Below are 16125 nucleotides of genomic sequence, written 5' to 3'. Positions count from 1 at the left end.
GTTTTACGGGCAAAGCTGCAAAGCACCCTCGCCTCTTCCTGACCCTGAGCCTGGGAGGTCCGGGAGGACCGGACGTCCTTGGTCCTTTGCTACAGAAGCTCGGGTGCTTTGCAGCTAGCGTCCCAAGGCCACAATGACCTTCTGGCATCATCATGTCCAGTCCTCAGTCAGGCACGAGCCCTCAGGTTCATCCTGGACCAATGAGCACTTCCAGGGAAGAGTCAGCAGGCTTCCTTGGAAACCTGGCTCTGTCTGACACCCTGATGGATTCTCAGGAAGTTCTTATGTCTCAATGCTGTCTTCCTCCATAGCAGGGAAGATTGATGTTAGCTGTAGAACAGAACAGAGCTTCCCAACTAGAGGCTTCCTGGCTGCAGCGGGGGCCCCAACAGTATTTTTATCTCCCTCCCCACCATCTCCAGCATTTCCTCACCCCAAATAAACAGCTGACACGAGCCGAGTGCTTGCTCAGGGCTGGCCACTCTGCTGAGTACATTATATGTGTCGTTTCATTGATTTCCCAAGAGCTGTATGAAGAAGGTACTTCTGTCATCCCCTCAGTGTGAAGACATCGAGAAAGGAACAGAAGCTTGCTCGCTATGCAAATGCTTTCTGAAAACAAGTCCCAAAGCTCCCCTTTCAATTAGATGCTCTGTAAACCCTTCCTGTATCCAAACGGTGATGCGGCATTGCCAGAAGTGTGTTTACTAAGTAACAGGCAACAAGTTTTTGAGCGCCTGCTCCGCTGGGTATTGCTCCCAGCATTTTATGTCACTGGCTCATTGATTCCTGAGCTCAACCCTGTGAGGTTGGTATTATTATTTGTCCCCATTTCACAGATGAGGATATAAGACCTTACGAATCTTATCAACCTTCATTCATCTTTGCTGGTTCCTTTCCGTGCAAGGTCACGAGCTGATACACGCAGAGCTAGAAATGAAACCTTCACGTTTGGGGAACCCGGGGCTTCATCTCCTAATTTCCAGGCCATACAGCCTTTCTTTCTTTCTGGAAACTTTGGCTTTGTTCCTGCTGGTCCTTTTGCAATTTCCCATGGAGGTAGAGGGTGGAGGGGTTTGGCCCCTGAGGACTGCTCTCCCCGTCGGAGCATTAATTAGGCCTGGGGCCTGCAGGGGAGGGGCTGGGCCCTGTGTTTAGTTCTGGGGGCCTGGCCCGGGGGGCCTGTGCAGCTGAGGCTGCAGCTTTCTGTGACTTCCACCGGGGTGGGGTTGCGATGGTGCACGGAGCCCAGTCCTAGGCCTGAGAGGTGAGAAGGTCTGGGAGGCAGGAAGGGTGCTTTCAAGAGCTTCCCTCCTCAAGACCCTGCCTCTAATTAAAGGACAGTCCTGTGTCCTTGGGCACCTGTCTCAGAGCAGATTGCTGGGAAGAGACAGCAGTTCCAGGGATCCTAAAATGCCCCCCTTGGGCCTGCCTGGACCCCCATTAGGGACCAGCCGAAGGCAGTGTGCCCCTCCCACCCGCCCTCCCGTCCTCAGGCCCCAGCCCCGCAGAGCCCCCTCCCATTGATTCCTCCCACCCCTCCCTGCAGCACACGTAGGCACCTAGGATGTGCCCTCCGGTGCTGTTACATCTCTATGATTCCTTCAGGACGGGGCTCCCCGGCGCTCCGCACACTGTCTGGTTTGTCTGGGTTTGATGAAACAGCAGCTCAGCTCATCACTCAGGCACTGCCTGGTCCCCACGAAGGCCGGGCATCCGAAGGGTCTGATCTCCACTGGGAGAAGATACCCAGGGTCACCAGATACATATAGTATGTACCAGGCTCCCTCCATTTCATGCATTGCTAGAAAAATCAGACCTGTTCCTGCACATACACAAACACAGTGCAGACTGAGCTAATGAACTTGGAGTAAAGGATCTTCAGGTCACCATCTCATTTCTCTCCTTAGTAACCTGTCCGAGAATAGGTTTAGCAGCCCTTCGCACTGGGAAGTACTTCTGATCACCCAGCTTAAATCCTTCTTGCTGCTGCTGGGGGCCAGGCCTAGATCCTGGCTCCTGGGGAAAGGCACAGGTCTTTAATGCCGGGGCAGCTAGCTGACCTCCCTTCATCCCTGAGCTTCCCCTCCGGCCTGTTTGGGCTCCACGATCATCTGCTGTAAAAGGAGGTGAGGGCAAGTAGATGGCCTCCTACCGTCGTTCTCTGCAGACAGGGCCTGTTCGTTTCTCGTTGTCAAACACAAGGGATCTCCTTTCCGTGCCAGACGGCTCGTGGCGATGCCTTTGCTTCCGCTGTCTGGACAAGACCCACGTCTCGCCGTCCCATCCGGAGCCGAGCTGGCCCTTTGGCAGCCTTTTCCCGTCATTAACAAGATGCTCACACGGGCGGGCAGCGGCACTGCCAGCTCGCTGATTAACGGTGATCAGTGAGTGTTTGGGAAACATGGTGCAGGCTGGATAGGGGTGATTTAGTCTATAAATGCAAACAAGAAGTACCAAGTGGCAGGGGGACAGTGCAGGGAGCTGGAGAGCACAGCAGGAGGTGCTTCTGGACGCTTTTCTTCTTGCATCCCATGGCCTCTCCTGAGATGACTCCGTGCTCAGCCTCCGGAGGTCAGGGGCCTGTGCATTCCGGACCAGGGCCTCTGTGACAAGAAAGGAGTCCTGGACAGGAGCAGATGTGACAGATGTGTCCTTGTGCACAGAGGGGAGCGGCCCAGCCCCATGGCCTCTGAGATCCTAGCTCTGAATTCTCGGCATCTTGAACGGTCAGCCTTGGGCATGGGGCCTCAGCTGCCAGAGGAATCCGCCCCAGTGGGGCCCTGTTCCCAGCCCCCCAGCCCTGGGCGCTGAGCCCACTCCTGGCCAGCTATCTTCTTTTCACAATCTTACTGCAAGGTTTTTGGAAATAGATTCTTCAGGGCCTCATTTCCCAGCAATTAGTCAATGTGTTGCCATGTGTTCAGTGGGCAGCAGATAAAGTCACCCACAGCTGGGGGTGGGAATTGTTGTCACTGAAGAGTGGCATGCTCCTGGCTGAATGTCTGGAGACGTCTTTGGGCTATTCTCCTTCAGGGGTGATTAAAGCAGGGGTGCAGGAAGGGTGGGGGAGACTGTTTCTTTGAACGAGGTGAGTAGGGGAAGCCCTGCTAAGCCACAACTTCTCCACCGCCCCCAGAACGTGTGCCTTCGGAACGAACTCCTGTGGACTGGAGCCATAAAGAAGGGAAAGGGGGGCCGAAGAAGTGATGAAAGATAATGAATTAAAGGGGGCCCCTTGGGGGGATCCCTTTTAGCAGCAACAGGACCTGCAGAGATACTGGGCCAACCTCATTCCATCAGGAAAGGCAGTGAGAACTTTGAACGACGAGTATGATTGAGAGATTTCTGAACCTTTGTCATTATTCTGCCTCCGTTCCTTACTCACCCTCAACAATTTCTTCACAGAGATGAAAAGGTCACAGTTTTCACAAAGAGCAAGAGCTAGCACTTTTGTAACACTAACTCTACCTATTGAGTCATGACAACAGCCCTATGAAATAGCTTCTCTTTTTACCCCATTCTCCAGATGAAGAGATTGAGAACCGGAATGCTAAATGATGTTCTGGGCTGGCCGGAGAGCTCAAAAACTTTGGAGCTATGATTCGTGTGCAGGAGTTGGGCTCTGTCTTACAGAGCACCAATTTCACACCGTGCCCTGTGCCTGGTTCTAGGGATACCATCTTGCAGTCTTGTGGTCTCACAGTTCCGAGGCCTTGTCCTTTTGATGTCGAGCAGTCTTGCAGTGTTTGGTTCCAGAGAGCTTCTGGAGGGAGAGGCTGAGCTCACTTTCGAAGTAGTTAAGAGTCAGACATGAACTCAATTTAACCAAACCCTCACCTTATTCAGTTTCTAATATGACCAAAGACACAAGCCTTGGGGCAACACAGGAGGTGGTGCTGGGCTGAAAAGCAAACACAAATGTTTTTAGCCCCTGTGGGGCCCCAGGCCCTGATACAGGAATTAAAGTCCTGCATCCCAACCTACTCAACTCCTAAACCTGCTCAGCCCCTGATTGGATTGAACTGACCAGCCCATGATTCTAGCTGCCTAACAAAAGAAAGGCTATTCCCTCCTGGAAAAAGAACAACAACAAACTAACTTCACTACTATTCATCCTTGGACACCATCTATGGCATAAAATAAAAATGATAAGACCTGTGAAGAAACAAGAGAATTTGGTTCATAGTCAAGGGAAAAATCAGTCAATAGAAACAGATCTATAGACAGCCCAGGTGTTGGAATGATTAAATAAAGATTTGTAAATAACTATAATAAATACGATTTAAAAAAATTTCTAGGAGGAGATGGATATAATAGGTGAAATTGAAGTCCTACAACTGAAAAATGCAATAGCTAAACCAAATATTCGCTGGATGGGATTAATCACAGATAGGACACACAGAAGAAAATATCTATGACCACGAGGACAGGGAAAGAGAAATCATTGAAACTGAAGAATAGAGAGAAAAAAATTGACAAGTGAACAGAGCCTCAGTGACTTTGGGGACAGAATTAAGTGGTAAAACATGTGAGTAATTGGAATTCCAGAGGAGAAGAGAAAGAATGGGACAGAAAAAAATGTTTGAAGAAATACAGAGGATAAATGTCTAAAATTGACAAAACAAACAAACAAGACCCCAGCAACTCTCTGGATTGATTTGCTCAAACAATGAGTCCACATCTGAAACAGCCTCTGCGGTTGTGGTCAGCACTTGATCACTTTTACAATGATCCGTAGCCATTCTCCAAGCTCCATCTCTCTTCTGCACAGGCCAAATTGGCAAATTGGATGTGGATGTGGGTTTCCTGGAATTAGTCCCCTGGATTGATGGGTCTCATGGAGCTAGTGTTCCAATAGTTCAGAGCCAGTGTCCAACTATCCTCAAAAATCTGTTTATTTTCCTTTCTCCAATGCACACATGCTGGTAAATGCCTGCAGGTCATCTTGGGGAAGACTTGGAGAAAGATTAACAGTACACATTTTTGTCAACATAACAGGGTTTCTCCTCATGTGACATGGCCTCCCCTTCCTTTAAGGGCTCCTACATCTATAAATTGGCTCAGGTCTGGGAATCCACGGAGGGGCCATGACTCCCTGTTTCGGTGATTCAAGCCTGACTTCCATTCATGAGACGTATAACTTTTCTGCTTAAACAGATCAAGTAAGAATTTAGTGTGTTTTCCGCTGTTTGTTTCCTAGAGGTACTTTAATGAACTGGCCAGCACCGTAGGTCTTGGTGAGCCTGACTGCCCTGTACTGCTTTGGCTCTCCTCTCCTTTACAGTAGCCATGCCCACCTCATCTTTGGCGATTACACACTACAATTTGGTCCCCGATACTCCAAGATCCTAGCTGGATATTGTTCCCGTGGCAACTAGGAATCTCAGTTCCCAGTGTAATCTCTGATCTATAGAGAAGGGCACACAGAGCTCTTCAAGGCTACTGGACTTCCCTCATACACTTCTTCCTCACAGCTGCGGTGAGAGGTCTGTTCTCTGGCATTGCTGAGCGAGTCTCATGTGACAGATGGATTTTAACATTCCAGTCTCCTGAAGTCTTTGGATGCCTTCCTCTTCAGCAGATCAAGGAAGTTCTGGCGTTTCCACTTCATTTAGTGTAGACTAACTTTTGGTCCATGTTTCAGTCAATCAACCATGCCAACTGTTAGAGGCATTCCAAGACCCTGGAGGTAAAACAGTGAATCCACAATCTGCTTAGTGGACCTATGTCAATAGACTTGGCTCAATCCAACTTTATGTTCCCTCCATCTTGATCCCTCACCCTTACTATACATCCCCACATCTATTCCCTATATTTCAATCTATATGTTAGAAGTATCATGCAGTTCTTTTGGTGTGTATCACACCTCCTCATGGATCACTCTTTGTGCCTTGTTCTTTGGGGTCTGCGTGGAGTCAAATCCAGTTATAGGGTTTTTGGGGATGGGTCCTGAGCAGTATTAACATTACCTGGCTAGCAACGACCTCAAAGGACACCAGTACGACTCTTCAGGAAAAGGAAAATGAACTTTCTTGGGCACGGGTAGAAGGTGTTTCTACTAGCAGAGAATACGGTAATTTAGGGACTTGAGGTCCCAGCTTCATCAGAATCTGCCTGTATATTCCTATTCCAATTTTCAGGACACTATTCTTTCCCAACAGATGACTCAACTTTAACAAAAGAGGCCTTGCAAGGATGGGAATTCAATTTGTGTTGTAATTCAGGCAGGATTAGACTTTGGCTTTGGTTTTCAGAAATCTTGACCCTGCAAGAAAATAAGGTTTTTGTTCCTTTCTTTTATTTTCTTCCTTTTCTTTTCTTTTTTTCCCCAGAAGTCATAGAAGTTTTCAGGTGCTATATGAAGGCCTTGAGCTGGGAATTTAAATCCCTGAGCTCATCATTTTCTTTTTCTAAGTTTTCTAGCACAATTAGCAATGACCAAACCAACAAATCCACCCCATTACATTCCTTACTTTGACTAAAATGTTCTAAGGTGGCAAATACTTGGTCATCCGGAGTCTTGCCTTCTGTAGGAACTTTGACACCAGTGTCTAAGGCTAAAACTTGAGTAACTCTTTTGCCATTTCACCAGTGCCCTCTTCACCAATGGCAATAGACTTCTTAGTGCCTTTAAATCTAATCAGATCAGAAAACCAATTCCAGAAAACTCAGAACCAATTCAGAGAACCCATTCTTAGATTCTGCTCCATAGGAGCTATTCTTGGTATGAAATTTTGTATCGGTCGGGGCTCAACCATGGAAGCATCTGTATAAGTTCAGTTCAGGATTGCAGGGAATTGGCTCAGCAATTGTGTAAGGTTGTTGTCTCCATGTCTGGTGCTGAAGCTTGAAGTAGGTAGGTTGCAGGGTAGGTAACCAGGAAAGGACTATGAATGCAAACTAAGGGGAGATCAGGAGTAGCTACAACTCATAAGCACAAGCTTGACCCCCATGAGGACGGGCTGAGACACACATCCATTCTATTGCCTTTGACCTTGGTGGGGAGCATATCCTATAGAGGCTGGAGTGTTTCACCTTGGAGCTAAACACACACACACCTGGCTCAGGAGTCAGAGAGGCTGAAGGCAAGGGTAGAGCAATTGTAAGCCCAGCTGCTGCTTCGTGCCAACAAGGTGGACCAACCCATCAGCAGTGACAAACGTGAACTACAAAATGCTTCCTTGGTATCTTCTGAATCTCGTGGGAATCTCCCTCATGAACCACCTTGACTAGAGACATAGTAGAAAGACAATTCTGGGAAATATAGCTCCACCTGGTAAGGTGACTGATGACAAAGCCATCACACACGTGTGCACAGAGCTTCAAAAACATGAAGCAACATCTCCAGAGCTAGAGGGAGAAAAATACATCCCACTGTTGAAGATTTTTGAACACTTCTTTCTTGGTGATTGAGAGAACAGATACACACACAATAAACAGTAAGGATGTAGAGAATCTGAACAACACCATCAAACAACCCAGCATAGTAGGCGTTTATGCAACATTGCATCCCCAGAGCACAGAATATACATTTTCTTTTTAAGTGCACATGGGAACATTCACTGAGATAGATCATATGCTGGCCCATAAACACATCTCAGTTAAGTTTCAAAAGACTGAAATCATTAGAGCATGCTTTTTTGGTCATAATGGAATTAATTTAGAAACCAGTAAACAGTAAGTTATCTAGAAAATCTCCAAATATTTGGAAATCAGGCAACAACTGAGAACAGGGTCAGAAATCACAAGAGAAATTAGAAAATATTCTCAACTGAATGATAGTGAAAGCACAGAGCTATGGAGCTGATGTTTGTGTGCCCCTCCCCCCACCCCCTGCACCAAGACTCATGTGTTGAAATCCTAACTCCCCATGTGATGGTGTTAGAAGGTGAGGCTTTGGGGAGGTAATTAGGTCATGAGGGTGGAGCCTTTGTGAATGGCGTTAATGCCCTTATAAGAGGCCTTGCTTCCTTGCTCTGCTCTCCGTCATGTGAGGATACAAGGAGAAGGCAAACCAGGAAGTAAGTCCTCACCAGACACTGGATCTGCTGGCGCCTTGATCTTGGACTTCCCATTCTCCAGAACTGCCAGACATACACGTTTAAGTCACCCACTCTATGGTAATTTGTTATAGCAACTGAAGTGACTAAGACATACAACATATGAGAATTTGTGGAATGCAGTTAAAGCAATCTTTAGAGGGAAATTTATAGCTTTTTTAAAATATTTATTTATTTTTGGCTGCATTGGGTCTTCGTTGCTACATGCGGGCTTTCTCTAGTTGCGGCGAGCGGGGGCTACTCTTCATTGCGGTGCACGGGCTTCTCATCGCAGTGGCTTTTCTTGTTGCAGAGCATGGGCTCTAGCACGCAGACTTCAGTAGTTGTGGCGAGTGGGCTCAGCAGTTGTGGCTTGCAGGCTCTAGAGCGTAGGCTCAGTAGTTGTGATGCACGGGCCTAGTTGCTTCGCGGCATGTAGGATCTTCCCGGACCAGGGCTCGAACCTGTGTCCCCTGCACCGGCAGGCGGATTCTTAACCACCGTGCCACCAGGGAAGTCCCCTCCTGTGATGCTCTTAATGACACTCTGAAGTGGACACTGCAGTCCCCTTAAGGGAGGCACAGAGAGGATAAGTAACCTGCCTGAAGCCACACAGGCAGGCAGCATCAGAGCCAGGATGCAGACCCCGGCTGTCGCCTCCCTCTTACCAACCTCTTGCACCTCCTCTCTGGCTGCCAGAACAGGCGCTGCCAGCCCCGGCATTGAGGCTGACGTGGCGTGGGTGCCGCGTGTTTGGGAGCCCCTCGGGTTCACCACCTAGTGAGAGGCCCGTGTACCACAAAAAACAAAACAAAACAAAACAAAAAAAACCAAGCAAATAGAAAAAGTACACACACACACACACACACACACACACACACACACAGCCTCCTTTAATAACCTGTTTCACGACAATTCTCTCACGATGGCAGAAAGTTCTGCTTCAGGTCTAACTTAAATCTCTCATGCTGTGTTTGTATTGCTCCTTTCTTTGGGTTTTTGTTAAGTTGGAGCTTTCCCAGGTCTGGACGTGAGTTTCTCCTTTAATGGCACAAGGCGCTCTTTCGCCTTGTAAGGGGCAGAGTTTTAGGACGTCGTGTGTACTGATGTGGGGAGCCCCTGGCACAGCTACTCTTCCGTGGCTCTGCCCCGTGACAGAACTGAGGTCCCTGAGGAATTCGTCGGGACAGCCCTGGGCCCATGACCTGACAGGTGTGCGCCCAGGTGCCCTGAATACATCAGCTCTACCTTTCCTTCCATACAGGAGATGCTGAAGGACGAGGTGCGGACGCTCACCTACCGGAATTCCATGTATCACAACAAGCACGTGTTCAAGGACAAGGTCGTACTGGACGTGGGCAGCGGCACTGGGATCCTCTCCATGTTTGCTGCCAAAGCAGGGGCCAAGAAGGTGTTTGGGGTGAGCATGCCACTCCCTCCACTGGCCTCTGCGGGGACGCTTCCTTGCTGGGGTCACACCCTCCAGACGCAAGTCAGACATAGCTCTCAGGAGGTGGGCAAGCTCCCGGGCTCCCTGTCACCTGGGCATTGCTCCTGGCCTTGTCCCGGAGTAGCTGACATTTGTGGGGGACTTTTGACTTTTCTGAAACCATTTTGGTGTCATCAGTACCTTAGAGTCCTTAGCCCTACTGTGGGCTGTGGTGGCAGGGCAGGGTGGCTACACCTGTGAGCTGTGGTTGGAATCTCCACTATTCCACTCCCGAGAAGTGTGATCTGGACAATTCACTTCTCTTCTGTACCTCGGTTTCCCCATCTGTAAAATGGGCATAATTCCAGTCCCTCGCCCACAGGGTGACTGTGAGGAGTGAGTGATTTTTATACGTAAGCCCAGTGCTTAGAAACGCACCTGGCGTAAGTCAAGTGCTCAGTATTTATTAGTATAGTCGGGGCCCTAGGTGGTAACAAGACGGTCTTCTCTCTCTGTTCTTTAAAGGCAAGTTGGTAGATTTAATTCTGCTGTTCTGGCCGCTGTTGCCTCTCCAGCTAGAGGTGGTCGTGGTGGACCTTCTGGGAAGGCTCCCACAGTGCAGCTGCACACAGCCTGAGGACGGGGGGCTGGGAGGCTCCGGAGCTGGGAAGAAACTGAAAAAGAAGAGCTCTGAGCTTCCGACTGACATTTGAAAAATGCAGTGGGTCTAGGGCTGGAAAATGGGAATTCATCTTGATCAAAATTCAAGGCACACTGCAGTCAAACAACACGCAGCCCGTGCACAGGACAGCCCAGCGCAGAGGCTGGCGGGGAGCTTTCAGTGGGCTTCGTTAGCTCGGTCATCCCGCAGCCTGTCCTGGGACCCCCCTGGCTCCCGGTTGACTAGAGCCCTCCAAGTCCCCGTGTCCCCCCATCAGTGCCTGTCCCTAAGCCCCGGCAGGAACAGCATCCTCCTCCATGCCTGACCCGGAAGGTCCAGGGCCCTGGCTGGAGGGGGTCTCTGGGACCCCTGACCTGTCTCAAGACACCTCTGTTGTAGCCTTGACCGGGAAAGCTATGATGTACTCACCTGAGGTGCGTGTTGAGGGTACGGGTCCAGCCCGGACGCCCAAGGTCAAGTCCTTCACGGTACTGTCCCTCCCCACCGGCCAGCCTTCCTTCCTTCACAGGGCCTCCCCTCCAGGATGGGGGCTTCTGGCCAAGGGACCGACTCCCCTTCCAAGGCGCTCACAGAGCCTCAGGGCAGGACGTTCACCCCCTGTAACGCCCCGCCCTCCCTCCCAGGGTGTCTCTGAGGCCCCAGCTCAGCTCCGGAATGGGACGGGAGCCCAGGGCTGAGCCAGGCTAGGCAGGGCTGCCCGTCCTTCTCTTCCAGGTGCGGGGTTCCCTCTGTTTCCAGCAACCTGGCCTCCCCGCCTGGCCCAGGCCTCCTAACCCCAGGCTGGGGCTTGGTCTGTTCGCACAAGGTCCTGCTCTCAGCGCATGGTCAGCGAATTTCTCAAGTACCTTGGCCCTTTGCTTAGGAGATCTGGGGAGCCTGGAAAGACTTCTAGATTCAAAAGAACCAGTTCTTTCAAAGGTGGAGGCTGCAGAAGGGATGAGAGTTAACAGGCGTCTGCCCGTGGGGTAGGGAAGGATCTTAAGACGCCCGGAGGCCCTGGACCGTGCCGTTTAACCAGGGAGGGCTGGGGGTGGGAGGATGACCTCAGGGAGGCTCACAGCCACTCTGGGGGTCTCTGCCTCCCACCTCCTCTCCCGGGAGGGCAGTGACTGTGCCAGGAGAGTGAGGCCTGCCAGCCCCTCCCAGATCTCCCAGCTCAGAGACTGGGCCCTCCAAGGTGGGGCAAAGGCAGACCAGCGGAAGAGCCCGTGAGTCGGGAGGGCCGCGGGTTAGGTTTTCATCTGCCACGAAGTAGCCGTGCAGCTGTGGGCAGGCCACCTCACCCCTCCAGACCTCTGCCCCTCCGTCTGTTACACTGGCCCTGGACATACGGTGATTCTTTCTCCTTTGCTCTGTGTCCTTTCTAGATTGAATGCTCCAGTATTTCTGACTATTCAGAGAAGATCATTAAGGCCAACCACTTGGACAACAGTAAGACTTACCTCTGCGTGCTTTCCCGTGGATGGAAGGGGGTGAGGGGACTTGTACTTTCTTGTCTGGGTGGCAGAGACTGACATAAGAGCGCTTGGCCTTGGAAACGTGGAGGCCAGCTGAGGCCCTGTTAGCAGGACTGTGCCCACGGGGCTCCGAGGGTCGCATTCCCTGCCAGGTCGGCCAAGGGCGCGTCTGTCCCAGCGCAGCCTCCAGTGAGCCCAGCCTGAGGCTACAGCCTTCATTTCCAAGCCCTCTGCCTGGCCCCCAGCTGTAGGCATCTGTTGAGTTTTGCAAAATGGCAACCATTCCTCCACCTCTTCTCTCTCCACGAACCCTAGCCCCACCTCTCTTGACACCCACCTAGTGGCGTCCCCCGAGACCCCAGGCTCTTCCTTTGGAGAGATGCAGTCCTCTCACGCCACAGCCCCTGCCGCCGATGGGGCTGTCTTGGCGAGTAGGTTGCCCTCGGGAGCGGGACCTTCTTGCAGCTGGAGTCTGAGTATAAAGATATGTGCGTTCCCTTCCCTTCCTCTCCTCACTCCCTTCCCACGTGTTCGTGACATCCCCGGCCCCTCCCTCTGGGACCCGTCCTGAACACACTCACCCCCGCAAGCGTCCCCGATCAGAAGAATTTCTGTATCTCCCATCAGTCAGCAGGATGGGATTTAGTCCCCAGGCCCTGTGCTGAGCGGGGCCACATCACTCATTTCCTAGTTTATAAACTAGGAAAACAAGGTCGTACTTTCCTCCTAAGGATGATGAAGACTTTTTGAAGGATTTTAAGCAGCGGAGGAGCATTCTCTATGGTGAATGGGTTGGGATAGGCTGTAGGCATCAGTGTGCGGGTAGAAACTACTTCATAGCCCCGGGGCCGGGGTGGGGGGGGCGGCTAGGCCTCTTGTGTGGCCAGGGTGGCAGCCGTGGAGGTGGGAAAAAGTGACCTCTTGGGCGATGCTGGGAAATAGAGGCCAGAGAACCCGCTGACGGACTGCCTGGGGCAAGAGAAACAAGACGGGAGCAGGGCTGGCTTTTTGGCTTGAGTAAGAGTGGCTGGTGGAATGTTGAGTGATAGGAGGAAGAAATCAAGGGTTTTCCTTAGCATGCGTTGGGTTTGCGATCCCTGGGGAGATGCAGGTGGACGTGTAGAGTGAGACTCAGAGATGAATCTGGAGTTCCAGGGAGGGTCAGGCTCTGTGCTTGGGGGTCTTCAGCGTATAGATGTTATTTAAAGCCCCAGAACAAGTTCCCTCAAGGATAATGTAGAGATACAGGAGAGAAATGGGCCAAAGATGGAGCTCCTGCACATTTCAACATTTGACGGTCAAGCAGAGGAGAAGAGACCGCAAGAGGCAGAGAAGACACAGTCAGTGAGGTCAATGGACCTTCGGGAAAGAGGAGTAAAGGAGGTGGATGCCCACGGATCAAGTAAGATAAGAACAGAGACGTGACCGTTGAACGATTGTGACGATGGAGGATATTGGGGTTCTTAACAGGCACAGACTGGATGGAGGGTGGGGATGGAAGTCCAGGTAAAGTTGGTTAAGGAGAGACTGGGAAGGAAGGGCTATAAATAACTCCTTTTGCTGTGATGGGGGAACAGAAAAACGGAACTGTAGCGACAGGGAGAGGTGAGACCAAGGAAGGGAGTTGGTTTTTAAGGATAGGAGATATGGAAACATGTGAACAATCCCGCTGTCCTGTAGATAGACAGAAAAAATTGCAGATTTGGGAAAAAGTAAATTCAGAAGCAAGGACTTTCAGTAGGTAAGAGGGGGTGGGATCCAGAGCACAGGTGGAGGAGTGGGTCTTCTTCTTGGAGAAGGGACAGCTTAGCCACGGTAACAGAGGGGACGTGGGGAGTGTGGGTCCGATGGAGGTGGGCTGCTGGAGGGAAGCCCCGATTTGTTGCTTCCATTTTCTCAAGGAAGAAAGAGGCCGTCGCTGGCGCGGGAGACGGGGAGGGGAGGGTGTGAGGGTTTTGGAGGGAGATGAGAAGTGATGGGACGGTCTTGCAGAGGGAGGGAGGGAGGGCTGGTGCGGGGGAGGGTCAGCACCCGCTGGAGATGGGCGGACACAGACCTGCAGGGGCCCCGACCTCCCTGGTGTGCGGCTGTTCCCAACCACGTCCAGCAGCCCCGGTCGGAGCGGAGGGGAGGGCCAGCTGGATCTGGGCGCCGCTGGGGACACAGTGGAGGGAGGGAGGAGCCAGTGGTTGATCACAGTAATGGACCACGGAGTCTAAGCTGGGGGACGAGGGAACGAGGGAGTGAGGGGCGGTGGTGGGCAAGTGGAGGGGGCCGTGAAGAGTCCAGGCGTCCTTCCAGCCTGGGTAGGGGAAACGTGGCTCACATCCCCTCACCCCGCCCTCCGGGTTGGTGTCCAATCTCGCTTGTTTGGGGGAGCAAGGTGTCTCTGCACACTCGTTGGGAAAGTCCTTGACCCGGGCAGAAGGGACAGAGAGGGTTCCTCTCGACTTGCCTACGAACGATGGAGAAAGAAAACCGGCCAATTCTTTCTCTACAAGGGAGACGGAGCCTGGCGTCCTCGTGTTTTCATCTGACCTCCCTCCCCCAACTCTGAGAAATACGGCAAGTGTTTCTCCCCACTTGAGAGGTGTGGAGACTGAGGTTAGGAGATGTGGGGCAGAGCCTCTGCTCTCGGCTGCCGTTCCTGTGCTCTTTCCCAAAGTGTGTTTAGTTTGACGAGGAAGCACCGGGAGCGCCTGCCGATCCTGAAAGGGAAAGTCCAAGCCTCTTAGGACGGGAGGGTGTGTGCAAGTACCTGTGGGACCAGATTCCTCTCCGAATTACTGAGTCTCAACCCGGGGGGCCCCCAGGAGCCTCCAAAGAATATTTGGACCCTCCCCTGCCTCTGCCCTTGTTTCACTGCACAGTGATTCCTGCCCTCGGGGGTCTGTCCAACCCCCTTGCCCTGTATCTGTCTCTCTCGCTTCCAGCTTTTGGGGTCTGGTGGGCCAGCCTCCCTGGCTCACCGCAGTCCTCTGCAGAGGGTGATGGCCCTGCCACCACAGCAGAGTGGAGACGGGCGCCCAAATGGGAGGAATCCCTGGCCTTCGGGAGGGGAGGGGCAGCATCCTCAGAGGCCCCTCTGGCTCACAGCTCGAGGTCCCTCCTGCCCTCCCCTGCCTCCAACTCTTGTAATGTTTTTATTCCCCTTCCTTTTTCTCTTTCCTCCTTTTCCTCTTATTTCTTTAAAACTTCGGAATATCCCAGTTTACAGAAAAGGGGCAAATACAGCTGTTTTTTCCTCTGAGTCTTGGAGCAGGCTGTTGACACGATGCCCTGTCATCCCTAAGCGTGTTAGTGCGTGTTTCCTACAAACAAGGGCACTTCCTACGTAGCCACGCGCAACCATCCAAATCGGGAGGCCAGCTTCCACCACCGTCATGGTCTTGTGCTCAGGCTCCATCTGAGGTGGGCTTTTGACGCAATAGCATCCTTCTCGGCAAGAGGACTCGGCTCTGACCCGCCCACTGCACTTTGTTGTCCTGTCCTGGTTTCCTTCAAGCCGGAACTGTCAGACTCCCATTAACCTTCGTGGCCTTGATGCTTGACAACCACAGGCCAGTGTTCTGTGGGATGTCACTCAGTTTGGAGACGTGGGACACCTCCTCACGGCTGGATTCAGGTCACCCGTCCTGGAGGGATGCCTCGGATGGGATGCTGCGTCCTCACGACATCCTGGGTGGCGTCCCCGCAGTGTAGATGTGTCCTGTTGCGACAGCATCTGCCTGGATCCCTGGCCTGGGTTATGTCCGCCAGCCATCTCCCCGTTCATTAGTGATTAGTAAGGTTTTCTGGGAGAGGTACTTTGAACCGTGGAAATACGTCCTTCCTCCCCGTTAATTGCCTGTCTTATTCAATCGGTCATCACTGTTGGTGTCAGTACTTCATCTGATGCTCAAATTCTCCCTGACTTGGTTCCTGGGAGCAACCTGGAGCTGCCTCTATGTCCTGTCCACGTAACCCCTTCACTTCGCGTGAGCTTCCTTATCTTGTGGGACAACTGTTCCAGGCCCATCTCGTACTTTCCACGTCTCTGTTCTAGAATCAGCCATTTCTCTGCGGAGTCTTGAATCCCCTCAGTGGACGATGGCTTTTAGAAATGAGGACACGGGGCTAGGTGTGTGCATTGATTTTAGGGTGTCGAGGCTCCCAGACTGTCTCCGTGGGAAGAACTTGCGTGTGTGCTCACACATGCTCACGTCTGTGGTGTCACGTACGTGGACACGCATTGATGTAATGCATGTTTCCGCATCTATGCACGTTGTCCAGGACGCCTTCATGTGAGACCCCTGCTTCTAATTCAGCACCTCGGGGTTTCCTCTCATCTTTCCCCCTTTTCCATGTGATTCCGTCCTCTGACAGTGAAGCCCTGGCTGTCATCCTTCTTAATGTGTTTACATACTGGGTCAGCCCCCGTGTGTAAACAGTCGCCCACTGTCACCACCTCCTGCCCATGCACCTGCCACCCTGTGCTGGGCTCCGACCCCCATGCTGGGCAGCCCCCCCGTATGA

The 16125-nt window shown here is 51.9% G+C and overlaps 1 protein-coding gene across 1 annotated transcript in view; it reads left to right on the top strand.

The window, feature by feature from the left end:
* The window catches only part of PRMT8 (protein arginine methyltransferase 8), an 80598-nt gene that overhangs the window by 32616 nt on the left and 31857 nt on the right, over nucleotides 1-16125 (top strand). Inside the window, exons 4-5 of the mRNA XM_073789300.1 lie at nucleotides 9307-9462; nucleotides 11521-11584. Coding sequence (XP_073645401.1) covers nucleotides 9307-9462; nucleotides 11521-11584 — 220 coding nt within the window. The remainder of the gene's footprint in view (nucleotides 1-9306; nucleotides 9463-11520; nucleotides 11585-16125) is intronic.

The sequence above is a fragment of the Tursiops truncatus genome, chromosome 11 (genome assembly GCF_011762595.2).
Source record: "Tursiops truncatus isolate mTurTru1 chromosome 11, mTurTru1.mat.Y, whole genome shotgun sequence".
Taxonomy (NCBI): domain Eukaryota; kingdom Metazoa; phylum Chordata; class Mammalia; order Artiodactyla; family Delphinidae; genus Tursiops; species Tursiops truncatus.
This window is presented reverse-complemented; position numbering and strand designations above follow the sequence as displayed.